The sequence below is a fragment of the Amblyomma americanum genome, chromosome 2 (assembly GCF_052857255.1).
Source record: "Amblyomma americanum isolate KBUSLIRL-KWMA chromosome 2, ASM5285725v1, whole genome shotgun sequence".
NCBI lineage: Eukaryota > Metazoa > Arthropoda > Arachnida > Ixodida > Ixodidae > Amblyomma > Amblyomma americanum.
The window spans coordinates 35,377,528-35,404,170 of NC_135498.1; the positions used below are offsets into that span (position 1 = coordinate 35,377,528).

Below are 26,643 nucleotides of genomic sequence, written 5' to 3' on the forward strand. Positions count from 1 at the left end.
CCACCAACACCCTCATTCTCCACCTAATGCACCCTTCAGGAATTCACCCATCTCCACCCTACAGAAGCCCATGCACGAGCGGAATGAAAAAGCGACGGCGAAATCAAACTCAAACTCAGTGCGAAGGACAACACACACAAGAGCAGAGGAAGACACGGACTGGCGCTAACTCGCATCCGATTTATTTTTAGCCACAGCAGAAAATATAAAGGGGGGGGGGGGGGAAGACATGCGCAGTACACAGAAGATAAAAACACGAGGTGACAAGGCAACCAAATGATCACATCAAACCACACGTTCAAGAATCCCGATTTCTGCTTTGTAGAGTTTAACCGACGTATCACTGACACATTTGTCACCCAATTTCCTGATATGAAATGCTTCTAGTAACTCGCGCGCGGTTTTATCTCGACCTTTACCTAGAATCTTTATAGCGCTCAGTCGTGGTTCACACCCTGTGCAGTTGGCGCAATGAATAGCCAAATTCGTTCCACCTCCCCTAATAGCCCTCAAATGATCCCCCGCGCGATCATTAATGCAACGCCCCGTCTGGCCTATGTAAGCCATCCCACATGTCAACGGGATCTCATACACGACTTCGATGGAGCAGTTTACAAACTGCTTGGCATGCTTTTTTCTGCATCCGCTCGGATTACCATCTCGCGAAATGCGTGAGCACAGCTGGGCGAGCTTCTTCGGAGCAGAGAATACCACTGGTACACCATGTCGGTTCGCCACTTTCTTCATGTGGTGGGCCACCTTGTGTACATACGGTACCACAACAGGATTAACAGGGAACTTCTCCCGAGCAATCTCCTTCCCAAACATGGCACGCTTGGTTTTTTATAAAAGGCCTTCCGTCACAGACACAATGACCTCGCAGGGGTAGCCAGCAGACATTAGCCGATTTACTTGCTTGTCAAAACTAGACTGCACAGAGTGTGGGCATGACTTCTTGAGGGCAGATCCCAAGCATTTGAAAGCGATAGCTCTCTTCACTGTTTTTTAATGTGCCGACAGGTAGGGCAAAAGTTCCTTCTGTGCCCGCGGTGCGTACTCCCAGCATACGTGCCCATTATTTAAGGTAATGTTAATATCTAAAAACTGCAACGAATTCTGAGAAGGCAGTTCATGCGTAAACACTAAACCCTTCCCATTTCTTTTAAAGTCGTTAATAATGCTACCCACCGAGTTAGTGTACGTCAAAACATGCAATTTCTTAAGAACAATAAGATAATCATCCACGTATCTGAACACCTTCAGCACTCCCATCCCACTAAAACTGTGTTCAAGGTTGCTTTCCAGAAAAGATAAAAACACATCACAAAGAATCGGCGCAACACAGGATCCTATACAGATCCCTTGTCTTTGCAGATAAAATCTGTTCTCAAAAGAGATTTTTTTTTTTATTTACAAATACTGCAGGCCCTATTCGGGCCCAAGCAGGAGTGGGTACATACAACAACGTAAATTACCACTGCCAATTAGCAATTAAGAACACAGCAAAACATGTACTTACATCATTGTAACACTATACGTAACAGAAATAAACATGAACGTACAACAGTGCAATACGTAAACAAAATAACAATGAAAAAGCGTAACGCAAAAGAAACTGCTTTCATTGCGGCACTTTTAGAGGTCAAAGAAAAGGTTATTTGAAAGCTGAACGAACGATTCTGTTGTATTAGCGTTAACTACTTCTTCGGGTAATTTATTCCATAGTGAAATTGCATGGGGAAAAAGAGAATATTGATGGATGTTAAGGTTACTAAATGGTTGCTTAATTGTTTTGTTGTGGTTTGTACGAGCAGAGCGCATGGGGGGCTCGGGTAAATAACATTCACGCGCTATTTTGTAGTGACCATGGTACAGCTGATATAAAAATTTGATGCGAGATACAATTCTGCGATGAACTAGTTTTTTCAATTTCGCCCTGTCGCGAAGAACGGACACGCTTGAAAAACGCGAGTATGTGTAGTATATAAACCGCAAAGCTAAATTTTGCACTCTTTCTATTTTCTTGATTAAATATTTTTGACGAGGGCTCCAGATTAAATCCGCATATTCTAATTTTGGTCTGACAAGAGCTTTGTATGCTGTTAACTTAACGGTCGATGAAGTACGGCGCAATTTCCGTTTCAAAAATGCCAGCTTTTTTTAGCGCGTTGCTGCAAACGTTTTCTATAGGGGGTTCTCAACTTAACTTGCTTGTGAGTGTAACACCTAAATATTTCACTCGCTGGGTTTTATGAATATAAGAATTGTTAATAATATAAGCAAAATCTAAGGGTTCTTTCTTGTTGGTAAAAGTAATAGCTGCCGTCTTCAAAGTGTTTAGCTTCAATCCCCATGTTTCACACCATACGCTAATTGAGTGCAACGCGTCATTAAGTCTTACTTGATCGGAGTGATGATTTACACTAGTTTAAATAACACAATCGTCCGCAAACAACCGGATCTTGCCATAATGCGATACAGCGCGAATAAAGACGGGGACGAAGCGAGACAAGACACCACAGCGCTGTGGTGTCTTGTCTCGCTTCGTCCCCGTCTTTATTCGCGCTGTATCGCATTATGGAAAATTACCAACCAGCCCGATCTGCCACTCTTGCAACCGGATCTTCACAGGCGATTGAACAGATAAATATATGTCATTGATATAAACTAAGAACAACAAGGGACCGAGAACTGACACCTGTGGCACCCCTGAGTGCACTTCCAGTGTACCAGAAACGCAGTCTTTAACAGCAACGTATTGTTTTCTTGAGGACAAATAAGATTCTATCCAACGGATGATATTGCGTTCAATGCCCATTGAGAGCAGTTTAGTTACTAAATCGGCATGCGGAACTACATCGAACGCTTTGGAAAAGTCCAAAAACACTGCATCGATTTGACCCCTCATATTCAGCTCATTCATAAAATCATCCGTTATCTCAGCTAACTGTGTTATTGTGGATAAACCAGCCCTAAATCCATGTTGATTTGCATGAAGTAAATGGTTATTCTCTAAATGTGTTATAATCGCTTTAAATAAAATATGTTCGAGCAGTTTACAAGTTGTGGTTGTTAAGGAAACTGATCTGTAATTATTTAGTTCTAGAGGGGATCCAGATTTGTGAATCGGAACTATCCTTGCAAGGCGCCAGTCATCTGGTATCACACAGGATTCTAACGATGTTTTATATATTACATATAAGTACTCTGCTACCCAGATTGCGTATCTGTTGAGGAAAACATTAGATATTTTGTCCGGACCTGATGACTTTTTATGTCTAGATTACGTAAAAGACTAAGGATGCCGTTTTTGCTTAAATCTCCTTCGGGCATCGGATTACGAAGCGTGCAAGGTTGCAAGTGTGCGTGCGATGCGTTTATGGTAAACACCGATTGAAAAAAGGCGTTAAATTCATTAGCAATGGTCAAAGGATCGTCAATGCCTGTGCCAGATGTTCTGATCTCTGTGATGCCGCTTTTATCTTTAGATAAATATTGCCAGAATTTCCTTGGTTGCTCCGACATGAAAGAAGTCAATGTGGAAGAAAAGAACTGATCTCTTGCAGCGCGCACTTTATCTTTGAAAGTGCGTACTAGACTTGCAAGTTGTTTCCTGTCACCAAGTTTTCGAGAGCGTTTTATTTTGCGTTTCCGATGTATCAGATTACGATCCATCCACGGGTACTCCCTGTTGATGCGCTTTTTCTTCAAAGGCACGTAGGTGCTTTCACAGTGCATGACTATGTCTTTAAACTTTGACCACAGCACATTAACGTCATTTGTCTCATTAAAGGAAGGGAATAAAGATTCCATACAACTAATAATCCCGTTATCATCAGCATGCGTATAGTCTCTTACAAATGTGTCAGAAGGTTTAACATACGATCGCAAGCCCGAAATAGGACACTCAAGAACAAGTAACTGATGATCAGATATACCGTCCTTGACACTGACTGAGCAGTCTGGAAGCGAGCTACTTGCAAACGCAAGGTCAAGTACAGCAGAGCTGGAAATTCTTGTAGCATCCAAAACCAACTGGGTTAACGAAAACGTAAATGCAGTTAGTAGTAATGACTCAGCATTTTTGGAATCTTTGCCGTCATGAGAAAGGCTGCACCAGTTAATTCCTGGAAGGTTAAAATCTCCTGTTATAAGAATGTTGGAACGCGAATTTGTATTTTGCAGCAAATAATCATATAAGGAATCTAAGTATTCCTGAGGAGCATTCGGAGGCCGAATACCCCTCCTAGTAATATAGTTTTTCCAAAAAAACTTTATTTTGCACCATATGCTTTCATGATCATTGATGCCGTTTAAGCGTGTGAATTTAATGTTATCCTTTATTGCAATTGCAACTCCGCCACCCCTTGATCCTCTGCTCTTACGGATAAGCGTGTACGAAGGAGGCATTATTTCTGAATTTTGCACATCGGAATGCAGCCAGGTTTCAGTTACCACTAGGACGTGTGGTTGATAGGTCAGAATTATATCTTCAAGGCTCTGGATCTTATTCAGTACACTGCGTGCGTTCAACGAAACGAGCCGTAGCGTCTTGACGGATTCCCGTCATTTGTAATCTAGCTTACACGTGTTCGCACGTGTGGGTCGATGAGAGGAAGTTTCGGGTTGGGCAGGCGCAGATGATTTGGACAACCCTATTCTGCGATTGCGCGTTGCGTCCCATACGTACAGCCTGTCATCAACTTTGAGCTTATCGAAACGAAGGGAAACCTTAGAACCATTGCTCTTTTCTTCAGCCGCTGAACTCCATAATTTTGCACGAATATCCCGAATGTTTTTTGAAAAATCTTCCGATATAGCTATTTTTGTGTCCTTTAATGCGAAGCAGGATGACATATCCTTTGTTTTGTCTACGTAGTTAAAAAATCTCAATGATCGGACGATGTAGCTGTGCATGTTTTAGGCCAATTCGGTGAATACGCTCTATTGAGTTTACTTCAACACCTAGAAGCTTTTTAAAAATTTCATCGTTAACTTTCCGCTCTAGTTCTTCTGAGTCCTCCTCTGGATCTTCCTTTACTCCATATATTACGATATTGTTGCGACGACTTCTGTTTTCGAGATCATCTACCTTTTTGGTTAACTCAAGAACTAGTTTGTTCGTGTTATTGCAAGCTTCGTCCACTTTCTCCAACCTTTGCTCACAATTCTCAATTCGGCACAGTTCTTTCTCAATTTTGGTAATCCTGGTTTGAATAATCTCGACTGTCGATTCTACCTGTTTCAGATTATTAGTCAGCGAAGCCAGAGTCTTATTAGTCTTTGTTTGCTCTTTCAAAATTTTCTTAAGTAATTGGTTGTTTAACTGTGTCTCAGACTCTGAATCAGAAGTAGGACCAGGATTTAGCTCTATGTCTCCTGATATTAGTAGCAATAACCTGATCACATGTAAACAGTCGCATAATAGACCAAACAAACACTGTGGGCTTGGAAACACCGTCAATATGACTGTATCATCTCTAATAGAAGTTAGATACTTGTCACCAACCTGGGCAAAAAGAATCGGGATCAGCATCCTTCTGTAACCGGTGTCACCAAGCCCACTGAAGGAATCTTGCAAGAGCGTCCAGTATTTATGCCTGAAGTGGTCGCTATCCGATGATGTCACCGAGCTGATACGCTGACAGGCTTGATGCACGTAGGGCGTTGTTTCTTGGGTGAGTCGTGGCGATGGCATGATGACCAGGTCAGTCGGCGCATGCTCTTCAGGAGTCCTTTCGAACGGAGGGTCCGTTGATCCCACGGCGAAGTGCGCCTGGCAGGCGATCTGGGCAAAAAGAATCGGGATCAGCATCCTTCTGTAACCGGTGTCACCAAGCCCTAAGGTAACATTGAGATAAAACTCCAGTAAACGCATAAAATCATTCAGCGACAGACCGCAGGAGTTCTGAAAATCTAAAACACCGTTCCCTTGAATGGCATCTCTCACCGCTATAAACAGGGCTTCATGGGGCACAGAATAAAACAAACCCTCTACATCAACAGAAAACATGTAGCCAATCGACTCTTTACTCTCAAGAAAACTCACCACTTGAGTTGAGTTCTTTGTTCTAAAGGGGTCATGAATCATAAGAGAATTTAGGTGTTTCTGAAGGTGCCTGCTCAGAGCATGTTGCCAAGCACCATTCTCACTAACCACGGACCTAAAAGGAATATTTTGCTTATGGGTTTTGGCCGTGAAAAACACAGACAGAGCACTGCACCTAGTATCCATAATAGCATTCGCTAACCTGTCTAGCTGCAACTCTTTGCACATAGCAACCGCCTTGCACTTTACTCTGGTGGCGCTGGATTTTACTTGCATGAAATTCTTGGCGATCGCCTCCTCTGCCTTCTTGTGGAATTCATCTTCAGTCAGCCCCACGAAGCCTCCTTCTTTGTCAGAAATAAGTAATCGTAGATTATTGCCTTGGAAGAAGGTCACAACTTTTCTTAACGCATCCTTAGAGCGGCGATCTGTAATCCTTGTGGTCTCCATCAGTGCATCCACTCCGTCAAGCAGGCATCTTTCTTGGTTTTCTCCTGGCGCTTTGCTAGCAATTTGACGGTTCAGCGCAAGCATCTCATGTCCCGCAACACTTGGTTCTTGACAGAACTTAGGACCCTTGTTTAAAATGTTGGTGACGTCCCCTGGCACGACCACATCTCCAATCACAGTCAAATCCTTCTTACGTTGACACTTGCTTTGTCTTGCCTTAGTCGAGTGCAAGGCATTGTTTAGAGTGTGGACCCAGAGGGATTCCGTCAGATTAGCTGCAAGGCGACTAATGGAACGTAGCTTGATACCGGCCAGCCATCCGGGATCCAGCGCATAACACAGTATCCGCAAATGGTCATAACATCTTCGTACCTGGCGCCACCATCTAAGGAGGACAAAAGGCTGGCCGAGCCCGGTTTGAATTTTCAATACGGCAACAGCCTGAAAGTCTGAGACCGAGAACGAGCCAAGACAAACGCTGCGCTGACCTGTTGGCCTCTATAAGAAGGCAAGGCGTTAAAATTGTTATGCAATTTTACGTGAAACAAAGCAATCATTGCTTAAATTTCGTAATTTTGGGAGCACGGCCATTGCCATCTGGTAGTAGATACCAATACGTCAAATCAACTGCTTATCTATATTGTCCAATGGTATCGCTCGAATTTCTAAAGCAGCGCATACACACTCTGTTTTGGGGTATCTTATGACGCAGTAGCAGTTAACGTGATTTGGGCGACGATACTACGCGCCGTAACACCATCTCAAATTTTCAATGCGGGAAAGCCAACTCAAGAAGCTTTGAAATGAGTAATTTTGAAGTTAAATATTTCGAACCACGTTGGCGATAAAGAAAATTTAAAAACTCGGTCACTTTCGGTGTTGACGGTCATAAATTTCGGGAAATCCAGCTCAACAAGCTTTGAAATGAGCAATTTTGACGTTCGATATTTCGAACCACGTCGGTGATAAAGAAAATTTAAAAACTGCTTCACGGTGTTGACGGTCTCCAATTTCGCAATATAATCTTGTCCCCTAAAATCAAAAATAATGTTGATTAGTTCACTTAACTTATCGTGTAATTATTGAGCTCTATCACGTATAGGGTTGGTCAAAATTTCCCATTCCACACGTTCTGCTTTTCTTCGGTATATCCTGGCGCTTCTGATGCCGACAAACCTATCAAGGTTATAAAATGTTAGAACTATGCTGTTTTTACCCTCTACAGATATTATGAGCTTCGCGGGTGTCGTAACGGCCTGACTATACTGCTCAAAAGCAGACCCTGTGGCCTGGGAACTTTTGACCGACCCTGTACATCTAACCGCCTTGCTGTACAATCCACCTGCAGAGGCCGTGACGAAGTATCTCTGAGAGCTCTTAAAATTGAAATCTGTAAACGTTAAAAAAAAAATCACCGTGTATGTGTAGTGCCCTTCGTTTTCCGGAAAAACTCGATTTTATCCGATTCTTGAACCCCGGACATATTTCTTAAAAATCGAATTAAACCCGATAAATTCTGTGGATATACAATAGTTCTCATTCATGAGGAGGAGGAGAAATTTCAGGATAGGTTAAAAAAGTGCAATTTAGAAGCGAGAGGCCAAAACATGGCCACCGACCAGACGTCTTATCAGAGTCACTGTATTAAGCTCTGTCCACTCTAATGACACCCTGATCCAAGGACCTCGTTGATTTAAAATGGTTGCTGTGATGTTGAATGTTTTCACACTGTACAAATAAAGGCAGGCCGGTCTTGCTTAGACGCAGGAGTGCTTCTTAGGGAAAAAATACCTTAATTGGTAAACAATTGTTTAGTGGAGCCTGCGATCTTCATATTATTTATTAAATAAGAAGCAAGACATAGGGCATCGTATGTGTGGCAAAAGAAACAATGAAGTGTCGTAGTGAGGTGCCTTGTGCTGCGAAAATTGACCCAAAAAAGACCCGAACTACGGATAATGCGGCGAGTTGGGCGTGTTGGTACATGGTTTTCTGGAAAAGCAGCGCTGAACAGACGAGGACAGAGACGAGGCGGAATTTTTCTCTAAATAACCCAATTTGCACCGGAATTTAGGCTCGAAAAATATCGCCCTTTTCACCCTCCGAATTCCGATTAAAAAAACCTTAGAGATCACTGCAGCGACCCGCACTGGGAGAATGCGAAAGTATTGACGCCTCCTCAGCACTCGTCGTACACATTTTGGTTTTTCAAATTTGGTGACAATTGAAAATTGGTTTTGGGTAAAGGAAATGCCGCGGTATCTGTCTGACATCTCAGTGGACACCTGAACAGCGCCATAAGGGAAGGGATAAAGGAGGGACTGAGAAAAGACAGGGAGAAAAGAGGTGCCGTAGTGGAGAGCTACGGAATATTGTCGACCACCTGGGGATCTTTAACGTGCACTGACATCGCGCAGCACACAGGCGCCTTTTGCGTTTCGCCTTAATCGAAACGCTGCCGCCGCCGTCACTTTACCATTGGTGCTTTCCCGTCCACCTACTATATTCCCGTCCAGCCTATTCGGCCGTCCAACGACGTTTGCTTCTAATTAATTGGTTAATTCCTCTATATAAATCAAACTTTTTGTTCGATTAATTATCACTCAACAAACACATTTCAATCCATTTCAAAGTTTATTTCCACTACTTTGCCTATTTTCCCACTATTCTGCCGTCCACAGTTGTTACCCTGTTCACTCACTATATAGATGTCCGCGCTATTTTGACGGTTTTTCGCCATTTTTGGCTCTAATTAATTAACTAATCATCCTATACACACGAAAGTTTGTCGCACATCACCCTCACATCATCCTCTATCGATTACAATCATTCATTTGATCCCACCTCTTCTGAGAAGGACAGAACGGCTGCCGACACGTTTTGCGGACTCGCCGACATAGCCAAGTAATGCTCTCGCATTAATAAACCGCGAACGAAGGGTCCTACGTATGTGGGAGCGCTGTACGGCAATTAACACTATGCTAAAACGCTCTAATGCTCATTGGCGTGCGTAACGCCGAGCGAACTGCAGCCGCCGGAGGGATGCGAGCAGGAAAAATGTTGGCGCGCAACGTAGAAGTACCACAGCAGATTCATACATGCAATCCACGTGTGGAAGCGAGTTCTTCCTCCTCCGAACACCGACGTATACTAGCGTAGCGCCCTCTCCCCTAAAAAGTGGCGGCATGAGCGTCGCGGCGTGGCCTTGGCGAGCTGGCGAGGGTGCTAACGTTTGGTCGCCATCGACGAGTGCTCGGCCGACCAGCGCGCTCTCTGTTCAGTCGTCCCTGGCGTCCTCCTCCACGAGCGACCTGGAGTGACTCAGAGCGGTGAGCCCGCGTCCGCTTTTTCGTTGCTCTGCTGCCAGTCATTACTGAGAGACCGGTGCCCCATATTTATGAATTGCAATGGATGGAATGCGGTTTGCTTTTTCGATAATCATCTCACGAGGACGGTATAGATCTTATTAGAAGTACTTATTAAAAAGCAGCGAGATCGTTGTGTTTGTTTCGGCCCCTTCGCCAATTGTCGTATGGCGCACTGGCGCTCGCGTGTAGCTTGACGCGAAGCGTAACCGGTGAGAGGGTTATGCGCGTTAATGCCTTTTGATCCGCTGTGTTTGTTACGCGCTGGTAGATGACCATCGCAACACCGGTGTTTATGTCACCAGGTGCATGCCATTCACAACGATTGCAGTGCACTCGACATTGCCAAGAATCTTGTCTCGTCCATGTTTCCTTTCTTATATGTATTTTTTTCTCACCTAGCTGCTTCTTCCCTCTCTACGTACTGCGAGAATAAATTTCTCCGGGTATTTATGATTGTGAAATTTGCTTTCTCAGCGCGAAGGAAGACTGCGTGTCCTGGGCCTACAGTGAGCTGCCTCGAGCAGTGTACGTAGCGGTCGGAGTTTTCGGTTTTTGTCTCTTGATTGGATAGTAAAACATTTATTGCGTCGACAGCAGGTTGCAGGAGACACAAACTAGATGGCCGTTATAGCCAGTGGCTGGCGGCGACCTTATTGACCCGCTCGATTGCCCGTACTTGAATCTTGGTGTCGAGCTGACCAGCACGGCCTCCCACCGTTCCGGAGAAGCGAGCTTGAAAATTCAGCGGACTTTTTTTTTGCGTTTATTTCTGAACATAATTTGTTTTGTTTTTTACTGTCAACATAATTTTCTGCAAATTAATTATCTCACTTTTCGGTAAAATACGCGCTTCCCTTTTGCGGTCAAAAGTCACGTGCATTTCATCTTGCCCTTTTGTTTAGGAGGAGCGTTTAATGAAAGTGCCTGTAATTAACGCACAGATACTCGTATTTAGAGCTGTCCTTGCAGAGGAAAATGTTATCGCCAATAAAAAGTGACCATGTGGGAGTAAGTGGTCTGGCCGTGAGACAAAGGCGTAACTGGAAGTTTATTTCTCGAAACTTTGTTGCGCAAACAGCTAAACGGAAAACACGTTGAACACTTGAATGCTTAGACACGTCGAACCATGCTTTCCATCTATGCCCCTTCAACTCGGAAGCAGTTTATATAACTGTAATTAATTCGCGTGTATTTCTTAATCGCTTGTGATATGTTCACCACTGCTTTACTGACGGAAGGAACTATGAAAGCCGGACACCTTCACAAGAAATAACTTCTGGTTTTCAAAGGAGCTAAAGGTGGCAAAGCAGCCGGAGGATCTCGCATCTCGAAGGCAGCGATGCAACTGCTGCTGTACCGTAACGCAAGTCAGAACATTTCGCTTATGCATGTTCTGGCGTTGAGGGTGGCCTGTTACACTTAAGAACATCATCAGATAAAAAAAAAAACATCCTTAACTAATGGTGTATAATGACAGTCCTTGAGTATATATGTGGCGCTACGCTAGCAGACGACGCTTGGTTAGGAAGTGCACTCTTCCAGTGGTCTGCACTTGTGTGTGCCTTAAGTTGCGGACGAGTGCCTAAAAACGCACAGTTACATTACTGCTCCCCTGGCTTCCGCACGTTATTAATTTTCTCTTGTGACCTAGTGTAACTCACTCAAATCCACCTAGCTGTGGCGTACATGCGAAAAATACAGATTTCTTTTTTTTTTTGTCGGTTAAAAAAGAATTAAAATAAAATGAATTCGGCATAGTTTGATCTTTTTTTTCAAGCGGGGGAGGGGGAGTGAGGGTGGGGGTTGAATCGAAAAATTCAAACGGCAATTGTGCAGGTTAGCATCTCCTGAAACAAGGTATGTTTTCAGACCACTAATGCGTAAATCTGTCGCAGTCTGTGGATTCAATATACAAGTCTCATTCCGTTAATAAACAATACACTGCACTTATTTGAATACAAGTCAACGTATTTTTGTTCCAACGTTCTGCGAAACTATTGGGGAGGATGTTTATATATAACTGAGACCAAGCACGGTCGACTGATCACAATCCAGGGAGGCACGTACTCCGAGAACAGCGAACGGACACGACTTGGCGCGCCGGTTCACCTGATTGTTCCAGTTTTCAACACATTTATTGTATACGAGACATTAAAGAAGTGAACCCCTCAGTTGTTTTATTTTCCCTTCACCGTCTTTCTTTGAATGGACACTAGAACCACACCGCGAGAAACAAGATCTAATCCAGTACCAAAGTGCACACCTGCTGAAAGCATAGCGGACCGTCTGCTTGTAGAGAGGCAGGTGGAGGAAGTAGCACATACACCTCAGCTGTCCAGCCTTAGACATCGAGCAGGGAATAAAGGCTTTTTTTCCCCGCTCAGTGCAAACTCGATTCCCATTGGTGCAGCTATGTAACGTAGCTCGGAAAGCATTCCGAAGTGGTGCAGGCACAAAGTCGGCCTAAGTGTATTAACGGAGCCACACACACACAAAAAAAGAACGCGCATATAGGTCTCTCTATTTCCCCATCCTTATTATCTGGATGTATGTTAGCGAACACACGTATTCGTATACTTAGGCCCCTGATGTCCAACACCGTGATTGAAGCGCGCGTCCACAATATACGTTACCAAGGACCCAACATAATAAAGATAAGGAATAAGGAAAGAAGGGCACATTACAGTAATCTTGCAAATGTGTGTGTGTGTGTCTTCCCTTCTTTATTTTCTCACTGGTGGCGGGCGGTCCTTTTCGCCTTGAAGCCGCTGAGAAACCATTTTGCTTAGATCGCCGTCTTGCAACGGGCAGCCTATCTCCCGCGGGGCCCGTAATAGTACGCCGGAGGATGGGCAGTCTCTTCAAGGCCGCGTCGTGTGCCTGGAAAGGCCGCACCTTGCCGCATTCCGATTATTCTTCGCCGCGGTCTGCTCTCTCTGTTCGCCGCGAGTCGCTATTCTTTTCCGGCATTGCGGCGTGAGCATCGAGGCGCAACAGCCAAACAAAGTAACACCGATTTAATGACGCTCGCTGCAATACTCGACCGACATGCTAGATCTGATGGCCAGATTATATATGCCGGTTCTTACGCGTGTCGCGTCGTTGTAGTCTGCACGCTCTGCCGAAGCTGCGACGGCTGACTGCAACGTCAGCTGAGTGGCAAGGCCGTCGGTGACGGCAGTTTGTTATTGCTGCCGTTGACACCAAAATACAGATGAATGGAGTGATTGAGGAAAACGCTTTCGTGCTCAGTGGCGAATTAATCGAGTTTTTGCTACGCGCTATAAAAATCTGGGAAGTCAAGCGCACGTGAAAATACAGCCTTCCTCTTTGGAATGAAGGTTCGAAACGCTTGAGTTGTTGTTGTTGTTGTTGCTGCTGATCTTGTTGTTGTTGTTGTTGTTGTTGTTGTTGTTGTTGTTGTTGTTGTTGTTGTTGTTGTTGTTGTTGTTGTTGTTGTTGTTGTTGTTGTTGTTGTTGTTGTTGTTGTTGTTGTCGTCGTCGTCGTCGTCGTCGTCTTCGTCGTCGTCGTCGTCGTCGTAGTCCTTGTTGTTGTTCGTCGTCGTCGTCGTTGTTATTTGTCAAGACCTATTGATCACGGCGATCGATAAACCAGACAGGGAAGGGACATCCACAGACGCGATGAACATATTTAGTAGCTTACGGACAGGTCCTACAGAGTCCAGGGTTCTTGTACATATCGTGATGACGGAAATATTGATAGTATTGGTCCACTCTTCCAATACGTTGCAAACTCTTTCTTTTAAAGTTTGTTCATCGCTCGAATCGAGTAGTTAAAACTGTTATATAAAATCAATGGAGAACATTTTTGATTCCAGCAGAAACCTTAATAGCAAAATAAGTGAAAACCTACCGGTAGGGGAATCTATCTGCGGATATATTGATTGTTATAGAGTAATCTTACGATAAATGAAAAAAAAAATGAGTTAATAAACAAGTCCTCGTTGAAAAATGCACTTGTCCAGAATTTCTCGGCAGGCATGCCTTACAAAAATAGTTTATAGACACACAGTCTATAGACTTCTTATAGACTCTATTGCCTTCCTATAGATATTTCGTTGTCTATTCATTGTCTATAGACTGTCTATAGACAAGTCTACTAAAAGTGTATGGTCATAAATCTATAGATTGTCTATAGACTGTCTATAGTATTTGTATTGCCTATAGACAGTTCTCTACGGCTTGTCTATGAAGAATCTATAGACTTTATAGACAGAAGTCTATGGACAGTCTGTAGACTCTCAAAATAAATTTTTGTAAGGGTCTTCTTGCTATACTGCAGGTAGCACCGTATGCGTCTTACGCCTTCTACTTTTCCAGCATTACTGCAGCAAAGATGGCGCCCGTTCTCGGCTACTGGGACCTGCGAGGCCTGGGGCAGGCCATCCGCAACCTGCTCGTCTACAAGGGCGTGCAGTTCGAAGACAAGCGCTACAAATTCGGCTCGGCGCCCGACTTCGACCGCGAGAACTGGCTCAAGGAGAAGTTCACGCTGGGACTACGGTTCCCCAACCTACCCTACTACATCGATGATGACGTCAAGATGACGCAGAGCATGGCCATCATGCGCTACCTGGCCAGAAAGCACGACCTTGCTGCGAGGTATAGTGGGCACCATTGTTTTTACTAGTATTCCTCGATAAATGCTACTCTTTGGAAATAGACCCAGAGACCAAGATGAACTGCTCCGCAGCGGAGAGATAACATATCTTGGTGTTCTTCTCAGTCGTTCGGCTGCAATCAGATGAGTGGCCGACGCAGTTAGACCATAGTTAGAACCGCCGGCAGAAACACCTCGGCACTATACGACACTCGTGCCATTTTGAACCGTCGATCGACTGGGACCCGCGGCATATAATCTTCCCGCCGGACTCTGGTCAGCTCAGTCAATAGAATGAGTGCTCAAAACTATGGCCCTAGCTAGGGTCGATTTTGGATTAATCTTGATCGTTCCTAACATCCCGAGAGTGTACCACAAATGTTCGTTGTTGCGACGTCAACGCGACCAGCAAAAAACTCTCTGTAGGAAGTATGTACATGAAAACAAGTGACTATAGCGAATGACTTCGACAACAGCGGCAATTCGAACAAACTGATTAGACTGTAAAAGGTCCTCTCCCATTATTCACTGTGAGTGCGCAGGCTCATGCCTGTGTGCCGTGGTCTCTGTGCGACAACAGAATCAGAAATTCTCATTTCGCTCCTGGGTATTGCCATACCGATTTCTTTTAATGGGAAGTGGACAATAACATTTAAAGCATGGAAAAATTATTCTTGCGTGCCCGATAGCTTAACTTCTCGCCTATATTTCTTTTTTTTCTACTGTCTTCTTCAATATGCTAATTAAAGCAGGGAAATTATAAAGTCAAAGGTGCAGTAATTGAACACAGCAGTATGCTTGCCTTCAAAGCAGGTCAGTTGCAGAAGACGCTACACCGAGTCTAAAAAGGCATCTCGTATACGAGCGAATTTAATTTATAATGTTTTTATTTCTACTGACGAAGTGAGGGAAAGCGGGGAGAGAAAGCTAGAAATTTGGCCTTATTGGAAGCTAATTATACACACTAAGTCTCACGTGGTCTATTAAACTTCCAAAGTAGATGGATTGGTAAGCAGTGGGCAAAACCGCGGTGGACAGCATTCCGGGATATGAAGCAGAAACCAGCACGTTAGACGACTCTGGAGCTACTGGCACGACGCTAGAAACGTTCATTCGGGCCAGAATTTGAGATTAAATGCAACCTACTGCAACTGTCCTGAACAAAACGCTCCTAGGACACATGCCGCAAGCTCGCACGACAGCCCTGGCAGCAGAACACTGTGCTTGAGCACGAGTTCTGTGCATTTATGTGCGAATAAATTTACACCTCTCTCGACAAGGCTTAAGGCAAAATGGAGTACGAGAAATTGCAGATGTCTTTCGCTTGACCTGTACGACCCCCGCAGGAACGAGGCGGAGACGCAGGAGCTGGACATGCTGGAGCAGCAGGCCCGCGACCTCGCCTGGGGCCTCGTGATGGCCGTGCACTCCCCGAACTACACGGAGTCCAGGCGCAAGTACGAGGAGAACTTGGAGAACGTGCTACGGCCGTGGGACGAGCTGCTGCAGGGAAAGCTGTGGGTCATGGGCGACAGGCTCACCTACGTCGACTTCCTGCTCTACGAGGCGCTCGACTGGAACTACGAGCTGAACGCCAACGTGTTCCAGGGCTTCCCCATCCTGATGGCCTACCTGAAGCGCTTCGAGGAGCTGCCCAACATTCGAAAGCACTTCGCCTCGGGACAGTACAACAAGTACCCCATCCTGGGGCCCATGGTCAAGTGGGGCTTCAAGAAGCAGTAGTGGCCGCTGGGTGAAGCCTCGGCACCGTCTGCCAGTGACCGGTTTGCTCATAAGGACATGCCTTGGTTTCGTCTGAAGGCAAGGAACCATACGAGACACAACCGGGACTGAGTAGTTGGCAAAGCTAAGCGGCCGCTGGGCGGACACGAGCACCAAAGTAGTGACGTCACTGACCTCAGAGTAATGCGACACTGGTTCACTGGCCCTCTTGCAGCTTGACTGAACACGAAACGCGTACGCTTTCGCACGAACAGCTCCTGGGCCCCCACTATACGTTTCGGCACCTGACCGTGGAAGACGAGAGCTGTCAAAAATAAAAACATACCGGATGCTGCATTCTGCAACACGAGGCTGTAGCTATATTCACGGAGTTCGCGATGTTCGTAAACGCTGAAAATGTCTATAAAATAATGTTCAGCCATTTCAAAGAAGCGTGGCATTCCTTTTCGATTGTTCAACACAAGCACAATGTAAAGCACATCTATGTTTTATTTAGTGGTCTAGCGTTCTTTCGTGGCAGCAACAAGACGAGCGGGAATTTGTGGCCATCTACACAAAGAAAAGCGTCTAATTCTACGATGAATGGCCCCCTTACTCTTGTGCTTTCGGTCTGTGCATGTACAGTATTTGCCAAAAGTAACCAGGCTGCATGGTTTGCTTCTCCCTCATATAGTGGAGCCCTTATACGGCTTCCCTAAAAATCAAAAGGTATTGGAAGATGAGGAAAAGGGTTCTTCTTACCTCACAGTGGTTCATAGCTTGCTGGGTGTGATAAGTGTTCCGCTATACAACTGAGAAGCAAACCGGGCAGCCTGGTTACTATAGGCAGAGACAGTACTAGGGAGCGGGCCAAATGTCGACACTCTTTGGACGTTATTGCTCAATTCTACGGCGCCGCGTCGAAGAGTAAAAAAACACTTAACGCAGCAGCATACACCATATCAGTTGGTCACTAAATGTACATGAAACAACCAAAAATGTGTTTTCGCTGCTTTGAGTTGCTTGAGTTGGTGACTGAGGGACTGGACCACGCCACCCGCTAGCACGCGTCTGAATACGTCAGCGGCTGCCGCTGTCTGTGCGGTCCATCTGTGGCATTGAAGAGCTGGGTGGCTGGGTACCACCCGCCTGGGTAGCAGGCGGGCTACTGAGGTTACGGGACCTTGTGACGTCATCACAACCTGCCCATCAAGTTGCGTGCAAACTGCCCATCGTGGCACGTGACAGTTCGATTAATGATTGGTCGTGAGGGGTTGCTCGGAAATAGTAACCTGGGCTCACAAGCTCAACCGGTGGCAGCGCCTGCCATCGCAGGGCAGTGGCGCATCGCTTAACCGCTGCACCACTGCGCCAGGAGGGGTGCGAGGACTTTAGTAGCTTCGAACGTTGGGCCAGTTAGGTAATGACTCATCATGAAACAGCGCGCACAAAAAGGACGAAACACACAGTATAGAACTGGACGAAACAGGAGCGCACTACCAAATGACTTAAAATAGAAAAGCATTCCCTCCCCCTCCCTCCTAACGAGCAATGAATGGAAAGAAAATAGCCAATTCCGCATAAAAGGGCATTAACCCATTAACGCTATCGCGTCATACCTTTAAGGGAGATCATAAGTGTCCCCTTCAGGTGTGCTAGCACGAAGCCCCCACCCCCTCCTCTACGATTTCGCCGATCTCTGTCTGACGCCTGCTTGCCTTGGAAAGATGAGTCTCGAACCGAAAGAACTGCTAGCGGGGACCTAATTTGCATTTGGCCTACACATGCTATATCGGCATTTTTTTTCTCTCATGATAGATTCATTTCATTTGTCTCGAGCAGATAAAAGAGTAGAGATGGGAGGCTTTAAATGATATGTTCGGCAAAAAGTGTTCAAGTGAAAGCTCCCCAAAACCTGATTTTGCGCAAAGAATGACCCGCCGCGGTGGCTCAGTGGTTAGGGCGCTCGGCTACTGATCCGGAGTTTGCGGGTTCGAACCCAACCGCGGCGGCTGCGTTTTTATGCAGGCAAAACGCTAAGGAGCCCGTGTGCTGTGCGATGTTAGTGCACGTTAAAGATCCCCAGGGGGTCGAAATTATTCCGGAGCCCTCCACTATGGCACATCTTTCTTCCTGTCTTCTATCAGTCCCTCCTCTATTCCTTCCCTTAATACGGCGCGGTTCAGGTGTCCGCCGAGATGTGACACAGATACTGCGCCATTTCCTTTCCTCAGAAACCAATTTTCATTTGATGAAAGCGCCGCCGTCACTTATAAACACATCGAAGTTAAAATGCGGTTAGAAAACAAGTAATCCAGTTTGTTGCCCGATTAAATTGTTAAGCAGCCAAGTAAAATTGCCGTCCTGGCCTTGAACTAATCTTAACTGGTTTGACTATGCCGTCATGCCCTTAGAGTCGTCTAGAGCTCGCCACGTCGCGCACTAATGACAACGCTTCGAAAAGGTGAACGAACGAATTTTATATAAGGACAAGCCGATATTCCGAACACTTTATACTCATACGGGATCATGAGCCGGTGCAGACGGCAATGCATCCGGGTTGCTCGGCGTCCTGCTGCGTTTGCTCTTTGAGCTGGACGACTTGGCGACAGACGGCGCTTGCTCGGGTCTTGAGGCAGCTGCGTCCGGCTGCGGCGGCTGCACCGGAGTCGTCGCTGGCCCAGTTCTACCAGTGCTTAAGACTTGCACGAAACGTGATTGATAGTAAACCAGGAGCTGAACGAAGACCACCTGCGCGATGGTGGCGCGCTGAAATAAGGTCTCGTCGTCTGCATGCTGCCGTCCCTACATGATCAGCTGCAACTCAAGAACAGCACCCAGAGATATGTTTAATTTGAGGAATAAAATTTTTCCCAACGGGAATTTTCATACAGTTTCAGAGAAATTTATAGACTAAAATTGTCTCACAGTTTTTAAGTTGCCGGAGTTTCCAAGCGTCTGCAGGGAAAAGGACCGGAGGTAGGGATTTCTGGCTCTAATTGGGAAAATTTTCGATTACGGCATGAACCACCACCGACAGCGTAATGTATCTTATTCGCTAGTCGGCTCATGGCTGTCCCCTTGCTTTCCTCCGCGCTGCCCATTCAGTTCCTTTGTGATTTTTTATATTGATATGCTTGCCGAAAAAAATAGTGCATCGAAAGCGTAGCTTTTGGGAGTCGCCATAAACATTGAAAATCTAGAAACACTGTCTGTTGACAATATTGTTTTTGTTTCTTTGACACCTCATGGATTGGCTGGTCGATTATAGCAGTGTCGCACCGACCAAGTCACTGAGATCAGGACCGTAGTCCTGCAGGACACAGTGGCTTAAATCGGCAACCGTTTTGGCCCGATCTATCAGCCAGACATCGTTCTCGGGTGTGGAGTATAGGACAGCCGATGAACGACCACGTAGAGCGCCCACGTATAGCCGGCACGAATAAGGTGTACGCAGGACAACGAAACAGTTCCTGTCTTGCGAAATGAAGCCGCCAGAGGAGTCACTTGACAGATACAGTACCACCCGTCAACCTATCCACTTCATCACTCAATCGCCGCGTCTTTTGCCGCTGGCAGAGCTCCACAAACGGTTTCTTTCTTCTCACGGTGGTCATAGTAAGAAGTCGACCTACAGCACAGTACACTGAGAGCTTTTGCAAAAATTCAGCACACTTTCTGGCATACACGCATCCTCTCTGCACGTGATAGATACGAGCTTTCTCCCCTAAAGACCGTTAGCAAGCCCGAAAAGCCGCCAAAATCGATGTCCTTGGCGCCAAAACTCCTGTTGTCTACAAGATGTCTCAAAGAGAGCACACTGCAGATAAAACCTGTCTTGCAAAGCTCTCTTTTAACCTTACCGTTGGGACAGATCTAATTCGGCTCATAAAAGACCTATTCAAAACGTTTATTTTGGTTGAAAATCCGTTTTATCCGTTTTATTCCTGAAATAGACGTTTCGAAGACCTTGTGTGCCACCTGGGTACATCCATGCGTGCCTACAAGACAGCGCCCACTTACTCGCCTTAACCTTCATTTCAAGAAGCAAATAGGGCAGATGAGAGGTGCGAGTACGTTATTTAAGACGCAGGACACAGGGTTAAAAGAGGCGCGACAAAGACTGAGTGAGACGCTGGTGAGCCCCCCACCGATGTTAGGCTGCACCCTAAACAGAAAGGAGTGAAAAAGGGAGTAAGCTGTCCTCTAGCACACTCCCTTTTATAAAAGCTTGGGAGTGCTCTAGGAGACAACTTACTTCCTTTTTTATTCTCGTATAGGCGTATTCGTTGTTTAGAGTTTACACTCTGCTGAACATGGTTGGTACCTTCTGAAATAAGAGCGGGGACAGCCGCCGCGTATAGCCCAGTTGGGGGAACGCTTGCGTCAAGCGGACGTCATGTATTCGTTTCTAACAAGCGACATGTTGCCTTTCTCGTACTTTGTCAAGTTATCGCGTATATAAGTTACTTCATCTCTCCAACATCAGAATGAACAAGAATAGCACTATTTCTCCGTGTTTCCTAATTGCTTTCGAAATCTGTTAGCTTGGTTTGTATACGCAGAAAGACGGTGTTCGACCTGCTTGCATTAGTGAGCTTTAGGCCAGGTTTTAGGCACCTGACTCCTCGCTTCATTCCGCGCATGCGCTGTTGGCGACCGGCGGTTTCAGTGTACCGTAGTGGTACGCGGAAACGTTATGCCAAAACTCTATAGACATAACAGCACTGGAGACGCGACTTGAAGATACGACAAGTTGTGGCTCACTTCTACTGGGACGGTCAGGTAAGCGAACTGCGACCAATTTTGCCCGACGATCTGCAAAGACAGAAAAGAAACCTTGGTCTTAAACGTTTCACTAGCAAATAACTTCGTTTGCTCTTAGGGAGAAATGACCGTCAACCAAGTTCCTGTAAGATAACACGACGCTTCGAAGCCTGCTCGGTGCCTTGATTCCTCAAGGTGTGGCTGCGGGCGAGCTGCAGCCAACCGGCCGCTCAGTGTGCTTGGCTTGCAACTCGCTGCAACTAGCATGCGAACCAAGGAACCGAGTAGATTCCGAAACGTTATTTATTTATTTATTTATTTATTGACTGACTGACTGATTGATGCCTTCACCTGGGTGAAAGTCTTCAAGGTAAATTACTTCAGGATAAAGGCTCTTAGAGGGCCTTTAGGCGAAAGGCCTTTATGGTAAAGGACTTTAGGTCAAATGCTTTTAGGTCAAATGCCTCTAGGGTGAAGACCTTCATGGTAAATGTCTTTCGTGTAAAGGCCTTTAGATTGAGGGCCTTTAGGCCAAAGGCCTTTATGGCAAAGATCTTTAGGTCAAATGCCTTTAGCACGTATGACCTTAAGTGCCCCCGTAACTAGTGCTACTGCACGATATTCCGCGCTTAGCCACGCTAAACCGTATATATATATTTTTGATGCCTCACACGACCTATGCTGACTTTCGACATCGTAGCCATCGCTCGGCGGTTGTAACCAAAACCGAAACAGATGAAATTGAATTGTGAATTATTTAACGGTCGTAGGCGATTGCCGCGTGAAGACACGTGTATACTCATGTTATACTCATCCTTAGAAAGAAAAAAAGACGCAACAAAAATTTGCTGTCTATACTCTTTTTAAGAAGCGTTCAGATGCAAGAATCGAGAAAACCTGGTTTCATCAGAAAACGGAGGGTCGTGTGTTAATATTCTTATATCTGGCAAAAAAAAAAGCAGTCAAGATTAGTAAAATTCACACAGTTCACAACCAGCGCGCGAGCATCAATAATCCACGTAAGTTTAATACGCGCATTACTGCTCATTAGTGCACTAGGAGACCAAGCGAGCAAAGAGGACTACGAGAGCGGTTGACGGGGTTAGCAAATTCTTGATCTACGATAGCAGCCGGCTTCCTCTCTGTGGAAAAATTGAACCTCCAGGCAATCTTATTGCCAGCCTGTTATCGCAATCGCAGCGCAGCATTACGTGCGTACTGCGAACCACGAAATGCTCCATTCTTTACAAAACTTTCTTTAGACAGTCTATAGACTGTCCATAGACTTATGTCTTTAAAGTCTATAAACTCTTTATAGACAAACCTTAGAGAACCGTCTATAGGCCATACAAATCCTATAGACAGTCTATAGACAATCTATAGATGTATGGCCATACACTTTTGGTCGACTTTTGTCTATAGACTGAATAGAAAAAAAATATCTACAGGAAGGCAACAGAGTCTATAAAAGTCTATAGAGTGTCTGTAGACCATTTTTGTAAGGGTTGTTCTAACGTTTTAACTTACAAGGACAATATATTCTCTACCAGAAACAAGAGACAAGGTAAGTCAAGAGCAAGTGGTTTCAAAACGCTCCAATGGAAGCACACGTGCCGTTTGTACCTCTTCGTTGTGAAGAGAGGCCACCTGGATGAGATCTACAGTGGAATCCTTATCCTGCCGAAAAACATGAGAAAAAAAAAACTCCATCAGCAAAAATATAGCCGAGATAATGAAAAGCAAATCTTTCATACAGGTTGGCCGGCAAGACAGAACGGTATTTGTGTGACGAGCTTGCGGATGTCATGGGACAAGGGGTCGACCAATTCCGTCAGGAATAAATAAAAACCATCAACGCAGATTCTTGCAGCTACACAGCACTAGGGGTGGCTCGAATTTGTATACAGCGCTCCTCTGTAGACACGCTGTTAATTCCGTGTATAGTGACGTCAAGTGATGACATCCCTAAGAACAAAACGATTCGAACAGATGTCATCACTTCGTGAACGAACTGCTCGCACGAGCCAGCATGCACGGTATTTTCGAAAGAAACACTGGTGTTGCGCAAGTTCAACACTCAAAAGAGCCGGGTAATTTTTGAAGCCTTCTGTATCTCTGCTGAATAAGAAAACAGCGTCAGCAGCCCTTCTGTTGCGCTCCAGAAAATGAAATAGAATATCTCAAGGAAAATGTGTTTGGTGGGTCATCCAGGTAGGCGATGTGTAGAGGCACCGATGTGTTGAATGGGAGTGGCAAGATACCCTTATGCCTATGCTTTTGTTTTGGTGTTTGTTTTGGTTTCTGGCGCCTTGAATAATACTCTCGTCGAGGAAATGCTTTTCAGCCCCACGAGTTACTATACACCCCCCTTGCGCATAAAAAGCCTGTTTTGCGGAATAAACCTAAACTGAAGACCGGCGTCCGTGATGTCTACTTTCCTCGTCCGCGTGTTTTTGTGCGCTGGATTGATGTCTCATAATTATACCTAGAACCAACTAGCCCAGCTATCTACGCTTAACGAAAACGAAACCGTTCATTCCGCAAATTGACACTGACGGAGTCGGCAATGTGGAATAAGTTTTTTTCAAAAGCAATCTCCACCAACACCCATGCATCCAAAGGGTAATCTAGCTCGACTCCCACAGAGCAAACTTAGCAGTAAAAAAAAAAATAAATCAACAGAACTTCAGTTCAGTCTACCTAGCATGTGCAGCTCTTGTCAAAAGTATTCAGGCCACTTTAGTACGTAGAGTCTAGGTCAGAAGTCTTCAGGAGCCGTAGTTTGCTTTTAAGCCGCATAGTAGAGCGCATACGGCATCCCTGAAGGAAACATGGCTTTATGTTCTCTATGTCGCTCTGTCCCGTCATGTTCATTCCTTCCCCTGCTGTATCTTTCCGCTAGAAAGCACTTCCAAGATAGACCTTACACGCCTTAACTAGCAGCCATCTTCTTCACGTGGTGCGATAGTCCGTAGACGAACAGTATCACAACCGCAGGTAGTCTTAGGGATAACAAGAGGAAAACAAACGCTCTTGTGACAGTTTCGGAAGAAATCTCGATTCGTGTACAGAGCCTTGAACGTTATGTTGCACGTACCTTGATGGTGGTCCACGCGTTGCGTCCTCGGTGCACAGCGGAGCAGGTGGCGATATAAGCGGCTTATTAATGCTTTCAGCTTTACACCGTGCTTCTGGTCAGCCAAATCGGGGGCCGCTATGACGTCGGTACCAATTATCCATAAAGCGCTGCGATCGTGGCATGCCAGTTCTCGCGAAGAGTTCTCCCACCTTGAATATGCCCCAGACGAAGTCCACGCCGGCTCCGAGGGCCTCGCCCACTATACGCGTAGCCATGGCCATCGAACTCAGCAGCATGCGGCCCGCGCTGTCCTGGTGGGAGCAGGGAAATCGTGCCGAAATAATTGACGCTGTACTAACCCTCCAGGATGTCATCACGGTTCCGCCAAGAACGGTTGCCCAAAAAGAGACCCCCAATTGCAAATCCACAGCTTCAGCAACCGATGAAATTCGCGCTTACAGGCACCATGATCCTAAAAAAAAACATGGCAGGAATGTTGGCAGCAAAGTATTTGGTCCACAGGGCGACGGCTGGGTGTCAATAGGCGTTACCATGATGGCTGCCATCCCGGATGACAGAAATGCTGAGGGGGTACGTGCGCGTGGGAGTGCAGCCCTCTCTTTCGATCTGTCGATCTACAGGGTCAGTAATAACTCCAGGCTATACTATATAGAGCGTCAGAAGCGACGCGTGTATCCGCCCTTCTCGTGCAGGATACGGCAAAAAGACATGCGTACGGACGCACTCGCGTCCTACCTGCGCGGCAGCGACGATCCAGTTGACTATGAAGCACAGGTTGGCCGTTCGCAGGAGGCAGCCGTAACCGTGGCACAGCCAGACGTACGAGCGCCCTGGCAAAAAGGCGAGGCAGATATCCGCGTTTACAAGTTTTGGAATCATACCCAACAATTCTGGACAAAAGCATTTTTGTTGAACGAGAAGGAGTTTATGAACGCAATTTTTCATATATTGTAAGATTTCACAATAACAATCATCAGACACGTAGTCAGGAATTTCTTTCGGGAAGGGGCCAAGCCAGTTTTCGACCAGGCCCGGGGGGGGGGGGGGGGGGGGTGCGTGCTGGCAGCTGGTTGAGCACTGCCAAATCAAGTTGAACTTCTTCTTCTTCTTCTTCTTCTCCTCAAGTAAAAGAACTTGATTTCGGGTCCTCTTCTTCTTTTCTTCATCTCCTTCTTCATCTTCTTCCTCTTCTTCTTCTTCCTCTTAAGGCATGGCACATACCCACATGGGGGGATTGGCCAAGGTGAAGTGGCATAAACAAAGAAATTTCCATAGGAAATTACGACAATATTTTAGCACCATATCTGGAGCACTTCTTCATTGACCCGTGGTAGGGCCACGTGCCTGCAGATGTAGTTGATTCCCTTTTTAACGCAACATTTTTGACAAATCTATGAAACATTACGCAGCTAACGGACACACCGGTGCCGCAGATGCATAAAAAAATTGGAGAGGACACTTACTCCGCCTTAAGGGTATGGCGCGAAAGAATTAATGGGTGCCCATACAGGGTGTTTAAAGTAAAGCTTTCAGCATTTTCTTTAATTGAAGAGGACATTAAAGCTCCGCCTTAAGGGTATGGCGCCATAGCATACTAGGTTAGGCTTTCCATTCTGAGCAGTTTGACACTTTTGAACGCGTTTATCGTTTTTTTTTCAATTGTTTCAATTGCTTAAGTGATCAATAACACTCTATATTTTCTTAATTAGCATCATCAAGCATTGCCTTTTCATTTTCAGCATTTTGACACCTTTGAACCCCCGTTTTCATTTTTTTCATTTCTTTAATAATCAATGAATCAATGAATTACAAAGATTCCATTAACTCGTCATCGCTTATCACACACCAATCAACCACTAGAACCACAAGTTACCATGATACAATTTTTTTTTTTACGCAGCCCTCGATTATTTCCGACACACGGCGGCGGCTACTATACTACACCGGCGGCTTTTTGACCGAACGAGCTGTATACTTAAGGGAAAATAGCGCAAAAGACGGGGACAAGTGAACAAAACAACAGGACCAGCGCTAACTCACACCTGAAGGTTTATTCAAAGGAAACAGGGACATTATGGAGGCGTTCTATATGAAGAAAAAAACTAGATTGTGCGTTAGCAGCCGGTTGGTTTGCCTGCATGATATAGTGAAGTTCGATTCCTCGATCCCACGTAGCTAGACGTTTGTTTGCTTTGTTATCTTGTTGGATTGCGCTGTTTATATTCCTGGTTTCCCGTGAATAAACCTTCAGTTGCCAGTTAGCGCTGGTCCTGTTGTTTTCTTCACTTGTCCCCGTCTTTTGCGCTATTTTCCCTTAAGTATGTATCAGCAACTCGCCCGTCTTGCCATTGTGTTGAGCTGTATACACTATCGCGTAAAATACAAGAAGGCCTACCGGGCTGTGGGGAACCTGACAGCAGGTATACTATGCAAAATATTTTATGGCAAAACACAGAGTGAAACAAGGGCTGGCTTCGGAAAAACATTTGTGTTGCGTTTGGTTAAGGACGTGTATAACAGATACGGTAATAATAATGTTTTTTTTTTGGGGGGGGGAAAGGAAATG

General features: G+C 45.5%; 1 protein-coding gene across 1 annotated transcript; it reads left to right on the forward strand.

The window, feature by feature from the left end:
• The first annotated feature begins 9,739 nt into the window (after nucleotides 1–9,739).
• LOC144120982 (glutathione S-transferase-like) lies at nucleotides 9,740–16,682 on the forward strand. Its single transcript, XM_077653843.1, has 3 exons — nucleotides 9,740–9,828; nucleotides 14,209–14,490; nucleotides 15,835–16,682. The coding sequence occupies exons 2-3, from the start codon at nucleotides 14,225–14,227 to the stop codon at nucleotides 16,229–16,231; spliced, it is 663 nt and encodes a 220-aa protein (XP_077509969.1). The 5' UTR covers nucleotides 9,740–9,828; nucleotides 14,209–14,224; the 3' UTR covers nucleotides 16,232–16,682.
• The last annotated feature ends 9,961 nt before the right edge of the window (nucleotides 16,683–26,643 follow it).